Genomic DNA, 13,636 nt, shown 5'->3' with positions numbered 1-13,636 from the left:
CTTTTTAATATGTCCCTTTAAGGATGTAAACAATTGGTCTATGTATATACCAATCAATTAGGAAATCCATAATCTCTTAAGTGAGATCATATAAAAACCACTAAACCGCTTGAAAAAAGCCCATCCTTATTGATAAAATGCATTAAAATTGGATGCAACATTCTTGCCTAAAACACATAAAGATAGACTGTTTATTCTAAAGTAGCATTCTAAATTATTCAGTCTGAAAAAAAGAACAGTTAATATTAGAGTGAACCCTGCTTTTCAATTCATACTGAGAACTGATACCAATAAAAAGCATAGGAAAGTCACACTTACTATGGACTGTCAGTTTTATATCCTTGGCTTGCTTGCCAGCTGCATTGGACACAGTGCACTGGTAGCGCCCCTTGTCACTTCTTCGTGCGTTCTTTAAATGTAAAACTTGTCCTCTGTCTAGAAGTTCAATATTAGGATCTCCTAAAAATAAAGGCCTAGGAAAAATAAAATTTTATTCCATGAGTCCATTTTTATTTTCCTGTATTTCCTCTCTTCTTAATCACAACAAAAATCATTGTCATAGGAGGTTAAAAATCAAAGTTGAATTTTTTAGTATAAATCTAAAAAAAAATGATGCGCTTGGTACTCCTACTGAGAAGAATGGAATTATTAAACTACTCCACTAATGCAAGTGAGATAATTATCACTTTAAGATGAAGAGTTTCTTCCTTTTGAACTTAAAGTGTTGAGTAATATTAATAGCAAACTGGCAGCATCATTATCTGCTTCAGTCATTCATCTCTTCCTCTTTTTCTTCTTCTGGCTGTTTTGATTTTTTTAATTTTTTTATCTTTTTATTTTGGGTTTGCACAGCCAATATTTCTACCAGCATTTAGAAAAGAAAAACCAAGAGTATAGGAGCTTCAGGCCAAGCAATATTATTTTTGAACCTTATCACTATATCACTATCTGGAAAAGTATTCACAATAGAAAAAATGGTTATTACTTACTGAAGGCAATGACCAGGCCAACTTTTCTAAAAAGCAGATATTACAGTAAATATGAATGGTTTTTTAATCATAAATACTGAAAGATATTTATGACAAAAGCAGCTCATATATAGTGGTCTAGGAAGTCTTTTTCTGCTACCGAGCCATTTACTGACTATTAAATGCTCACTTTATACAACTGGCAACAGCTTTACTTAATACTCAGACATTATGGTTATTAAAGTCTATGATATCCCAAGAGTCATCTCTTTAAAATCCGTTGATCTTATTTTTAGGAATACTCACAGCTAGTTTTTAAAAAGTTGCAGTGACTTAACCACATGATACCTAATTAGAAGCATTGCTCTATTAATAAGCCACTAGTCAGACTATAAGATTAAATGGAAACATATTTCATTTCTTTGCTAGCATCCTTTACTACTTCTTTCAAGACATTTTTATAAAGTTCTCAAAAGCTAAGAGAACGAAGTAACTTAGTTTAATGCATTTTAACTGTTTAAGGAAGTGAATACTTGATACAGTTATTCAAATTTAAGTAACTTTAAAACTTTTACTAATTGTTAATTATGCAAGTAACATAATAATTTAAAGAAGTAAAAAATGTAAGCATTATAATAAGGAAAGGGCTTCTTGGTTTATTACCCCTAATGTGAGTCTTCTCTCTAGACCTCCCACCATTATTAGTTTGGTTTGTATTCTCCGACGTTTTCCTAAATATTTTCACCCATAAATGTATTTCCAAGGTAATCTAACGTTTTTGTACATAAATAGCATTGTGTTCTTGTTCTACTTTTCACTCAACAATAGCTATGGAGATAATTTTGTACATAGAGTTTGATCTTACTCTTTTTAACTGCTGCACAGTGCTTCCTAACATGACCGTGTTGTGAGTTATCTACTCATTTTCCTAAGGTGGTGCTTTAGGTAGTTTTCACTTTTCTGCCATCACAGCTTTGCAGGGAATATCATCGAGATATTATCATCAAAGGAGAAACTCCACATGCAAAGGCCGTCCTTTGGTCACCATGACTGCTTCCTGCTCTAGATGCTGAAGGTGTAATTGCTCCATGACAGCATAGGAGCATTCAAATCTTTTCTTTTTTAAAAACTTTTTTTTATTGATTTCAGAGAGAGGAAGGGAGAGCGAGAGATAGAAACACCAATGATGAGAATCATTGATCGGCTGCCTCCTGCATGCCCCCCAATGGGGATGGAGCCCAAAACCTGGGCATGTGCCCTGAACAGGAATTGAACTGTGACCTCCTGGTTCATAGTTCGATGCTCCACCACCGAGCCACACCCATCATGCTAGAGCATTCAAATCTTAATAGTACCAGTGTCTTAACCACATGATACATAATTATAAGCATTGCTATATTAATAAACCAGTAGTACCTTTCATTGTACCAGTTCACATTCTCCCCAGCAGAATACTATATCCAAATTCCCCATTCTCTAGCAAATACATGATATTTTCCAAATTTTACTTTTATATTTTTGCCTGACTTGTGAACAATAAAGTCGTATGATTTTTGTGTACATTCTCCAATTATTGAGGGTGAGCATCTTCTAATACATTTATTACCTACTTAATATATTTTTAATTGCCTGTTCATACCCTCCATACATTTTTCTATGCTGTTGTTTGGCTTACTGATCTTTAAAAAGTTTGCATACAGTCCTTTATTTACACTGCAAAGTTTTACTCTTGGCTGCTTAGTCTTAGACATCTGCTCTGAGGAACTACTCTAACACATGAATTGTGACCATGCCATGAGAAATGAACTCTCACAAACAATACAAATCATGCAGTTATATCAGTGTGGGCAAACCTCAGCAGACCTTGAAGTCTAAGAAACATCTGACTGCCCTTCTGTGGTTGTTCCTTTTTGCCTGTATAGAGAACTAGATTAAGTATTCCTATCTTGCTGTAGTAAACACATTTTCCTTTTCTTTTTCCTTCTTTTTTCTTTGTTAATCCTCATCCAAGTATATTTCCATTGCTTTTTAGATAGAGTGGAAGGGAGAGACAGAGGGAGGGAGGTAACGAGAGAGAGAGAGAGAGAGAGAGAGAGAGAGAGAGAGAGAGAGAGAGAGAGAGCGCGCAATGTGAGAGAGATACATCCATTGGTTGCCTCCTGTATACCCTGACCAGGGACAGGGATCAAACCTGCAACCCAGGTATGTGCCCTTGACCAGGAATTGAACTTGTGACCCCTGGGTGCTCAGATTGGCACTCTAGCCATTGAGGCACACTGGCCAGGGCAACACATTTTCTTTTTAAGTAATTCAAACAATTCCCATATCAAAGCAAAATCACTTCTGCATTTGGATGTTACATTTTTTATTTTTTAAAAATTCTTATCCTGTGAACAGACTATTTCGTGTATAATGAACTTGCGTTTCATATGTTTCTAAAATAAAATCCCCAGCAATTATAAAGAGCCTTGTAATTCATAAGAACGAAAGGTATTGTAAGGCTTTGAGACCACTTTTTGAGCAATATTGTCTTCTGTCATGCTCATTCAATAATAGTCCACGAGGTAAAATAATTAAGAGAAAATCCATATGCATTTACACATCGATTTCCTATAAATACCCTTGTAACAAATACAGAAAAGATACTCACTTGCCATCTTTGAACCAGTCAATCACTGGGAAGGGAGTGCCCTTGACCTGGCATTCAAGGCTGGTGTCGTGACTGAGGACAACTGAGACTTCATTGGCGGAGTTGGCACCTATTATGGTGGGTGGGACTTGAACAAATACATATTATCATGAAAATCTATAACTTTGCAAAAAGAGTGGGGGGAAGGAGATCAGATAATCAATGATTTCTACAGTATTTCAACAAGATCTTACTGTTAAACATATCACAGAATAATCTTTTTTCATATCACATCTATGAAACCAAATGTTAAATTCAAGTATAGGAATACATTCATGAAAGATTTGATAGCAGGACAATTCTTGGTAGTACAAAACTCATTTTGCTCATTTTGAGGAGTATTAAACCCATGTACAAAAGAAGTTTAGAATATGAGTAGTGAAGCTCATACAATTTACTACTGCTATACATTTTAATGAATGACATAACCACTGTCAATCTTATAATGAGTGTTCAAATTCTACATATCACACTATAGTCCTGCTTAAAATATATCACCCCTGTCTCTTTTACAGGGATCCTACACTAAAACTGGATCTGAGTATAGTGTTGGCTCTGTTAGTTTTTATTCTTGGAATTATCAAACATATTGAAGAGTTCCTGTACACTTTCCTGACCTTTGAATCTTCTCCCTTCACATCATGCTAAGGTGTCTGGTTCTTCATCTTCATTGAAATGAAGGGTTTCATCTCCAGCTGTTAGAGGGTTTCAGTAGGGGAAGGGTACGATCAGCCATGCTGGCTGTTGCATAAAGAGTGGATTCCCGTGGCAAAGAGTGGATGACGGGGAGAGTTCAGAGGCTATTATATGGTATTAACGCAGCTTATAAATGATACCTTTACAGTGGAAATAGAAAGGAGTAAATAATTTAACATGGGATTAGGAAATAGACTTAAGAGGATGTAGGTTTAAGGAGTAGGGGAGATGGAAGTAGGAAGGAATACGAGGTTCTGGCAGAAGCGAGTAGATGGGTGGAGGTACTGGTCACTATGATAGGAATCACCATAGGTGACCAGAACAGGCATTCATTGAGACCACTCAGTTCACCATGCCAGAGAAGTCTGAGCTGGAGATAAAAATGTGGGAGTCCTCAGCCCAGACAAAATTCAAAGCAAATGAGTGTGTCAAGAGAAATGATGCCAATAGGACTAATGACAGAAAAGATTACTTAAATTTTACAGCCTATACTTAACTATAATAATGGGAATGTTGGTACAGGAAATGCAAAGTACTTAAGACTTTGAGAAGTTTAATGAGAGAGATTAATTTCATATTATAACAGTTTTGTATGGTAATTTTAATGCAGTATCATTCCTACCTCCACCACAGACTTATAAATCATATGCCCATTTTGGTGAGCAAAATATTGAGAAGAGAGGAAGTCATTTTATCACTATGTAAACTCAAATTGGCAAATATGATTTCACACACTAAATTATAAAATTCTAAATTTATGATCACTGTTAAAAAATTAAAAATGTTTTCTAACCCAATTTATTACGGTTATTGCCTGTTCTCAGAATTCTCCCCCATTAACTAGAATCAGAGCTGAGGTGATTTAGTTACAAAAAAAATTCATTAGAATGCAGGGGAAGGTGCATTTTCTACCATCCAAGTTCAAGTACAACTTAGTAGCTTCAGGAGATGTCAACAGCAGGAATGGTACTTACTCTGCCTCATCCTACATAATTACTACCCAGAGAATTTCCTGCCCACCTAACTGGAGAAATTGACAAGTGTTGTTATTGACGATTTTATGTATAAGATGGTACCAAAAACCCATAGACGTCTCTGTATGATAAATAATAATACCTTTTAAATCTCCATACAATATGGTTCTGTTCAACAAATATTAACGACAAAATAATGATAGAGTGATATGAAGGTATTTATCCTATCAGTTTATTTTTCTCTTTACTCTTTCAGTCAACTCTGTCGTATGTAAGAAATTCATCTGATTTGTAGTGTTTTTAAGAGAATGTTTTTCCTTACCTAGCACATCGATGTTAAAGTACTTCTGAGAGGAGCCTGCAACATTAATGGCTTTGCAGGAGTATCTTCCCGCATCCTTCGGAGTGGCTTTGAAGAGCTTTAATATCTTCCCGTTGTTCACAATCTGAATAGTGCTGCTTTCAGTCACCTTTAAGGGCCAAAATGCTCGGTGTTATTTCCAATCCCAATTAGAATGCATAACCAAAAATTCAAGTTAAGTTTCCGTATTATTATTAAGAAGAAAGTCGCATCTGAATGATGTCTTTCAGAGGCAAGAAATGATGAATATTTGGACGTCTCCATTTACCTGGACATCATCTTTGTACCACATAATGATGGGAGAGGGTGTTCCTTCAACTTCACAGAAGAGGTTGGTCAGCTGATTGACCAACACGGACACATTTGTTACTTGTTCTTTATCTTTAATTACTGGAGGAACTGCAAAAAGAGAGGTGTCATGGCTAGATACCCTTATAATAAATATTACTTATAAAGTTTCTTTGCTCAGGCCATTAGTAAGCAAATTCTATCAGATTTGTGCTTTAAAACCAGTTGGTCATATTTCAAGCACATGCCTTAATAGAAAATGAAAAGTCTTGACCAATATATTTATAAGTAATCCTTATTGAATTTTTCTTTTTCAGAGTTTTGAACTGAGGATACACTTCAGGATAAATTGAAGGGAGAACCAGTTTATTCTACAAATCACTTAAAATACAAATGACTAGGGTCTTAATTAAGTCACGTGGGCCTCATTACTTTCCCGACATAAGTGAATATTGCCCAGGGTCTATGGAAGCCAATATCCACTAAATTTTAAAAGGTACACAGCTTTGACAAAATGATACAAGTACAAGATTTTCATTGAAGTGTTACTTACAATAGAAAAAAACTGGTAATCTAAATGTTCATCATTAATAGAGGAAGGTTAAATAAATAATGGCATAGCCATAAAGTGTAGGTATAAATAAGGGTTAGGAATTTTGAATAATCCCAAAGATAGATTGTTTTAGCAATATAGACTAGGTGCAGAGTAATGGATATAAAATGAGGATAGCCCTAGCCGTTTTGGCTCAGTGGATAGAGTGTCGGCCTGTGGACTGAAGGGTCCAGATTTGATTCCGGTCAAGGGCACATGCCCGGGCTGTGGGCTCGATCCCCAGTAGGGGGCATGCAGGAGGCAGCCGATCAATGATTCTCATCATTGATGTTTCTATCTCTTTCCCTCCACCCTTTCTGAAATCAATAAAAATATATTTAAAATATAAATACATAAAAATAAATAAATAAAATGAGGATAGCCCTACCAGTGTGTTCAGTGGTTAGAGTGTTGGCCTGTGCACAGAAGGTTCTGGGGTTCAATTCCAGGTCAAGGGCATGTAACTGGGTTGTGGGATCATTTCTTGGCCCCAGTCAGGGCAGCCAATCAATCAATCTCTCTCTCTCTCTCTCTCTCTCTCTCTCTCTTTCTCCTCCCTTTCCTCCCTTCCACTCTTTCTAGAAATTGATGGGAAAAATATCCTAAGGTGAGGATTAACCAAAAATTAAAATAAAATAAAATGAGGATAAAAATGTATATATATTTCTTTGCATATGTATAAATATCTCTGGGAAGATACACACACATAAATATAAAGCTAATGACTTTCTTTGGCCCTAGGGAGGATTAGTAGATGACTCAGCTCCTGGTCATGACACCTTTGACTATATATATTTTTCTACCATTTGAATTTTGAATGATATAGGTGAAGAGATTAAACAAATAAAAAAACAAACTCATAGAGACAGACAACAGTATGGTGATTATCGGAGGGAAAGGTGGGTGGGGGAAGGTAGAAGAGGGTAAAGGGGGGATAAATGGTGATGGAAGGAGACTTGACTTGGGGTGGTAAATGCATAATACAATATACAGATGATGTATTATAGAGTTGTACACCTGAAACCTATATTATTTTATTAACCAATGTCACACCAATAAATTCAATAAAAATTTAAAAAAATATTAAAGTCACAATAAAAAAAATTACACGAAGTTTTAATCAAATCAGTCAATAAATACAATCAGATCACCAGTTTTGTTTGATAACATTTCTATTCACATTACATAATACTACACTGAGAGAATAACTTATATATAATAATTTGAAAATGTCACATATTCAATTTTGTGATTTTAGCATTTTAATCTGTATTTACCATGGACTTTGAGGTTATATTTTTTTTCTGTGGTCCCAGCTTCATTGACTACTACACAGATGTACTCCCCATTGTCATATGGTGTAACAGAAGCAATAACCAACATTGTGCCTTCGTCCAAGACAGAAATACCGGGCTCTCTGCCTGTCAGCTCTCTACCATTCCGTAACCATTTGATGGTTGGTTTGGGAGTACCTAAAAAAGGAATTAAAGCATTGTGATATTTTACAACAAAATTAGAAATCATTATTAAAGATATAGTATACTAGGAGGAAATAATTTGCACCCTAATGTATATGCTACTTTCAAGATAATTTCCCCTGGCATGGGTACCTCTAATTCCTGATTAGCCTTAAGAGACCTATGATCGCTAGTGTAGAGTTTGATCAAAGTTAATTTTATCAAGACATTCAGATGACAGTAATAAAAGAAAAGCATTTTCTTGTGAATCATGGTGCTCACTGGGAAAAACTATATTAATCAAATAGTCTAGATATGTGAGGAGTTTTTGGTTAAAAATAAAGGAAGAGGGAAAATAAGATACTATCAAAGGAATAAACACGAAGATTGCCCAACCAAATAGACTGCATAAGTGATGTAATAAAATGATGCTTTATAATTCACATTTTAAATAAGCCTGATAGAATAGAGATGAGAAGTAATGGGAAAGAGCATGAACTATATGGAAGACATACTAGAGGAGGCAAGTTTGAAGGAGCAGAAGGTCTTTTCATTGAAGAAAAAACACCTATTCAAATAGCTGTTATTTGAAAGAGGGATTAGTTGCTATTATGCCCAGCTATTATAACAAGAACTCTCAAGTGGGATTTTATGAATTGATGTGGGCTCAGTGTAGAAGGAACAATATGACATTATGCCAATGCCCATATGTCTGGGTATTACACACCTTTTGCAGGACATGGGAATGCAATGCGCTGATTGGCCACTCTTTCTTGGAATGGGGTGTTATATGGAGGTTCCAGATCTTCCAGTGTAGGTGGTTCTATTAGAAAAATAAATGTATTATCTCAGACTTGGACAAAAGTACCATGCTGAGTTCGATACCTACTTATCTTTCCTTCTTGCCTTTGCATTGGTATTCTCCCGGACCAGGAATGTTCTTCTCCCTGATTTCCACATGGCTGGTTCCTTAGAGTCAATAAGTTCTCACCCTAAATATCACCTCCTCACAGGAGTCCTAACTAACAATCCAACCTAACATAGTCAATGGCTAGGAGCATCACCCTATTCTAATTTTCCACCCAGCACTTATTAGTATATGATCCATATTTTTATTTATTTGTTTGCTTGCTCTCTGCCTATTCACAGTGGAACAGCTCATAAAAGCAGGTGCTTTGCCTTTGTCACGACTTTCTCCTCACTGCCAAAAACAGGACAGACACTTGGTAGGAGCTAGATAAATATTTGTAGCTTGAAGGAATCCCTCTAAACAAGGCCAATATCATTACAGCGAACCGTGGAACTAGATTTCCTAGGGATCAATATTGAGCGCACCGTACCACTATCAGGCAAAATCCTACACCAACTTTCTGCCCAAAATTTTTCCCAAACCAGAGACAGTGAGTGGGGCAGTGATCTGGGATTGATGCCATCATCTATATCATTCATGGCAATTTCATTTTCAAAGGTAAACATACAAATATGGAGGCCAGTTTAGTAATAGCAGGATTTCATTTCTTTCTAGGATGGTTCTCCTTTCAAAGCTGAGTAAAGAGTCTTGTACAGAAATCTTCTGAAAGTGATCCAAGACTATCCAGGACTATATATTGTGTATATATAGCCATTTTCTCCCACTCCCAACCCCCACCATACATCTATCTCCCTGTGCCCCAAATCACCTTGGACGTGGAGTGTTATCTCCGTTTCATCGCTGCCTGCTATGTTAGCAGCAACACATGTGTATGCTCCGGCATCTGAGAGCATGGCTTGGCTGATGCTTAACATTCCACCTGGATGGCTAACATGCTGGACTCCATCAACCAGCACGGCGCTTCCACCTTTAAACCAGGTGATTACAGGAAGAGGCGTCCCCTGAGCATTGCATGGAATGTCCGCTCTTTGGCCAACTTGGACTTTCAGAAGTTTAGGGCCACGCTGTATCTTTGGAGGAACTGGAAACAACAAGTGAGCGTCCATAATTCAATTTTTTAAAATCCCCTTCCTTTTCTCACTTTGAGTGAGAGCTCCTTACCAAGAGGCAGGATGACAAACGGGAATAACCCCGGGATGTGGACCCAGGCCCAGGCCACTTACTAACTCTGTGCTCTAGGGCCAGTTGGTCCGTTTCCCGAGGCCTATTTGTTTGCTAAACCAGGCAAAATAGCCTCCCCCACACCAGTCCCCTGCAAGGACTATGGGACATAATACATGTATAACTCCTTGCTCGAAACTTGAGGAAGAGTAAGCACTTAAAAATGTTAGGTTTCCTTTAATCTATAAATGACTTGAGGTTTAAAACCCTATTAAAAGGCAATCGAGATAATTTCCATAATATAAGAGACTAAAACAAAAAGCATTTCTCTCTAAACATTCTTAATTTTTGTTCTCTTTGTGGAAGCTTTAGCCAGACAGTAAGACAAGGTTCTCATAAAGGCCTCTGCTAATTTCAGAGAAGAAAGTCAAGATAAAGTCTCTATTATTTCTCTTTACCTACCCTCCTGTAGAAATTTAAATGAGATTACTTACCAAAGCACTGGTATGTATTATTGGGTTCCACATACATGAAGTATGCGCTATAGAATCAAAGAGACTCATAAGGATATAATCAGGACTTATATACCTTATCCCCCTAAAAAAACACTCATCTGTCCTTTCCTTTAAACTTAATATTTAACCAAGACTTTCTACAGGTTGTTACTAACAAGAATCCTTTAAGTTTGATAATATTATTGCCATTATTTCATGAAGGAGAAAACTAAAGACAAGAGAGGTAAGGTAATATGCCTAGTGCCCTAGGACTAGTAAATGGAGAACTCTCATCGGATTTCAAATCCCAGGACCAATAGGATACTATTGTAGTAATTAATCTGGGAGTGAAATCAAGTCAATACTATCTGAGAAAATTTCTTCTATTTGAATACCCAGCACCTACACAAGGCCTGGCTTGGCTTATGTACACGCTAAGTATGCATTGGTTGAATGAATAACTGAACAGACTATGATAAATTGAGGGAATAAAGCAGGCTAATTAGTTTTAAAGTAGTTTAAAAATCTAGGAAGCTGAGCCCTTTGAATAGTGAAAATGACCATTTAACTACTATTAAATTTTTCCTTGAGAACTCACATTCACTTCAAAAAGCCACCAGTCTGAACACATTTTAATTACTATTCAACAAAAATAGTCAAAAGTCACTGTAGACATCTGATACGATTGAGATCCAAAAATTTAATATTGTTCATTTGAGGGAAAGAGGAGAGTTGTTTACAGATGGAAGATATACTTTTCAGAGTCAATGAAAGAAAATCACACCTCAGATTTTAGAAGAATTTTCTCTAATTACTCTATGTACAATTTGGAGGTTATCTATCAAAGAAACTAGGAAGATGGAGCTCCCTGAGGCCAGAACACCGATATCTACGCCTTCATTTCAGAACTCACCGTGAACACTTAATTTAACAGACTGAGTCACGTTCCCAGCAATGTTTGTGGCCACGCAGAGGTACATCCCACTGTCTGAAACGCGGGCCTCTGTGATCTTCATTGAGCCAGAAGGGAGGAACGTGTGTCTAAAAAGAAAGAAACCACATAGTTGACCACAGAACACAAGAATTTAAATAGCCCCCTATGCACTGTGGAATTACTACTCTGCAAGCAGGTTTTGAAACTGTTTTCCCAGCTATAATGTCTTTTTATGTACCTTAAAAGTCAGCTTACGTGCATAATTATCTTGTGTAGTCTGTATGATGCTCTTGCAAATACAAAATCAGTTTTATTTTTATTTTAAACCTAACCTAATGGTCTGAAATCATCAAGTAACTGCACATCTCTGGTTTATCAAGCTGCAGGTATACAAAGCAAATGTATATTTTAGTAAATTGATATATTGTGAATACTTTTTCTACAAAGTTATTTAAAATTTTAGTGTGCTAAAATCAAGGCAAAAGTAGGTACATGTGTAATTCTTGAATATATATTGAATATATTCCTCCTATAGAACCATAATGTAGTTGGGTGAACCACACCCACATATAAAAACTTTATTATATTAACTGCACTAAAAACTTTATTCTATTAATTGTACTAAAAAACAGAGACAATAAACAAAGGAATGCTATTAAGAACAAAGGCCCAATTTACACATTCAACAAGAAAAAGGCAAGTCACCGAAAAATGTGCAGGATGTTTAAAGAGGCAATTCTTAGATAACACAAATGGCTAACAAGCAAATGGAAGCATTCTGGGCTCCTTGGAAGCCAGTCCCATGAAACCAAGACAGAGGCAAGATATCATTGTACAGCCATCTGACTGGCAAAAATGTGTAAGTCAGTCAACATCATTCATTGATTATAATGTGGAAACAGGTACACCTAGATCCTATTGGTGGGAGAGCTAACCAGTACTACCCCTTTGGAGAGCAATTCAGCAATGTCTACAAAGCTGAAAACAGGAATTCCTTCTGACTGGAAATTGTAGTGCTAGGTACAGGTCTTAAAGAAACTCATGCATGCCCTGACCGGTTTGGCTCAGTGGATAGAGCGTCGGCCTGCGGACTCAAGAGTCCTGGGTTCGATTCCGGACAAGGGCATGTACCTTGGTTGCGGGCACATCCCCAGTGGGGAGTGTGCAGGAGGCAGCTGATCGATGTTTCTCTCTCATCGATGTTTCTAACTCCCTCTCCCTCTCCCTTCCTCTCTGTAAAAAATCAATAAAATATATATATATATATAAAAAGAAACTCATGCATGTGTATATAGAGAGACGTATAAAAAGATAATCACTGAAAAGTCTTGTTTGTAAAATCAAAAGAAAAAAGAAAAAGAAAAAAAGAAAGAAATGGAAAGCAAACAAGAACATGCATGTCCATAAATAGGGCAATGTATATGTAAAATGTAGAATATATACATATATATGTTAGTTAAGTTGAATAAACTAAATCTATATGTATAAAAATGGGTCACCATTAAAATAATAATATTATTAATATAATAATATATAATATGTTACAATGGCAAATTAAAAACACTCAAAACAACATTTAAAACAGTTGCTCAGTGGTTGGAGTGTGAGTGCCATCCTGAACGCCAGAAGGTGGAGGTTTGATTCCTGGTCAGGGCACATACCCAGGCTGTGGGTCACATCCCTGGATAGGGCATTTGTGGGTGGCAACCAATCAGTATTTCTCTCTCACAACTCTCTCTCTCTCTCTCTCTCTCTCTCTCTCTCTATCTATCCTTCTCTCTGCCTGTCACTGTTCTATTCCAGGGGTCCTCAAACTACAGCCCGAGGGCCACATGCAAATACAAATATTGTATTTGTTCCCGTTTTGTTTTTTTACTTCAAAATAAGATATGTGCAGTGTGCATAGGAATTTGTTCATAGTTTTTTTTAAACTATAGTCCGGCCCTCCAACGGTCTGAGGGACAGTGAACTGGCCCCCTGTTTAAAAAGTTTGAGGACCCCTGCTCTATTCTATATTATGCATATGTAGGATGCACACCAAGTCTATGGCAGTGCTTACCCTGGGAAGAAAGAAGAGATTAAGGAGGGGAACAATGAAACTTCAACTTTATCTATAAGAGTATTTCTTTTATTAGAAACTATTCAAAGCAA

The 13,636-nt window shown here is 36.6% G+C and overlaps 1 protein-coding gene across 2 annotated transcripts in view; it reads right to left on the bottom strand.

Annotated features, from left to right (window-relative positions):
* HMCN1 (hemicentin 1) overlaps positions 1-13,636 on the bottom strand; it is a 374,104-nt gene that overhangs the window by 148,350 nt on the left and 212,118 nt on the right. For both annotated transcript variants that reach the window (XM_023754745.1, XM_006089863.3), the window contains exons 23-30: positions 11,465-11,592; positions 9,705-9,977; positions 8,753-8,848; positions 7,846-8,040; positions 5,957-6,087; positions 5,650-5,797; positions 3,619-3,745; positions 319-473 (exon numbers count right to left, since the gene is read on the bottom strand). In XM_023754745.1, coding sequence (XP_023610513.1) covers positions 319-473; positions 3,619-3,745; positions 5,650-5,797; positions 5,957-6,087; positions 7,846-8,040; positions 8,753-8,848; positions 9,705-9,977; positions 11,465-11,592 — 1,253 coding nt within the window. The remainder of the gene's footprint in view (positions 1-318; positions 474-3,618; positions 3,746-5,649; positions 5,798-5,956; positions 6,088-7,845; positions 8,041-8,752; positions 8,849-9,704; positions 9,978-11,464; positions 11,593-13,636) is intronic.

Source organism: Myotis lucifugus, unplaced genomic scaffold, assembly GCF_000147115.1.
Source record: "Myotis lucifugus unplaced genomic scaffold, Myoluc2.0 scaffold_65, whole genome shotgun sequence".
NCBI lineage: Eukaryota > Metazoa > Chordata > Mammalia > Chiroptera > Vespertilionidae > Myotis > Myotis lucifugus.
This window is presented reverse-complemented; position numbering and strand designations above follow the sequence as displayed.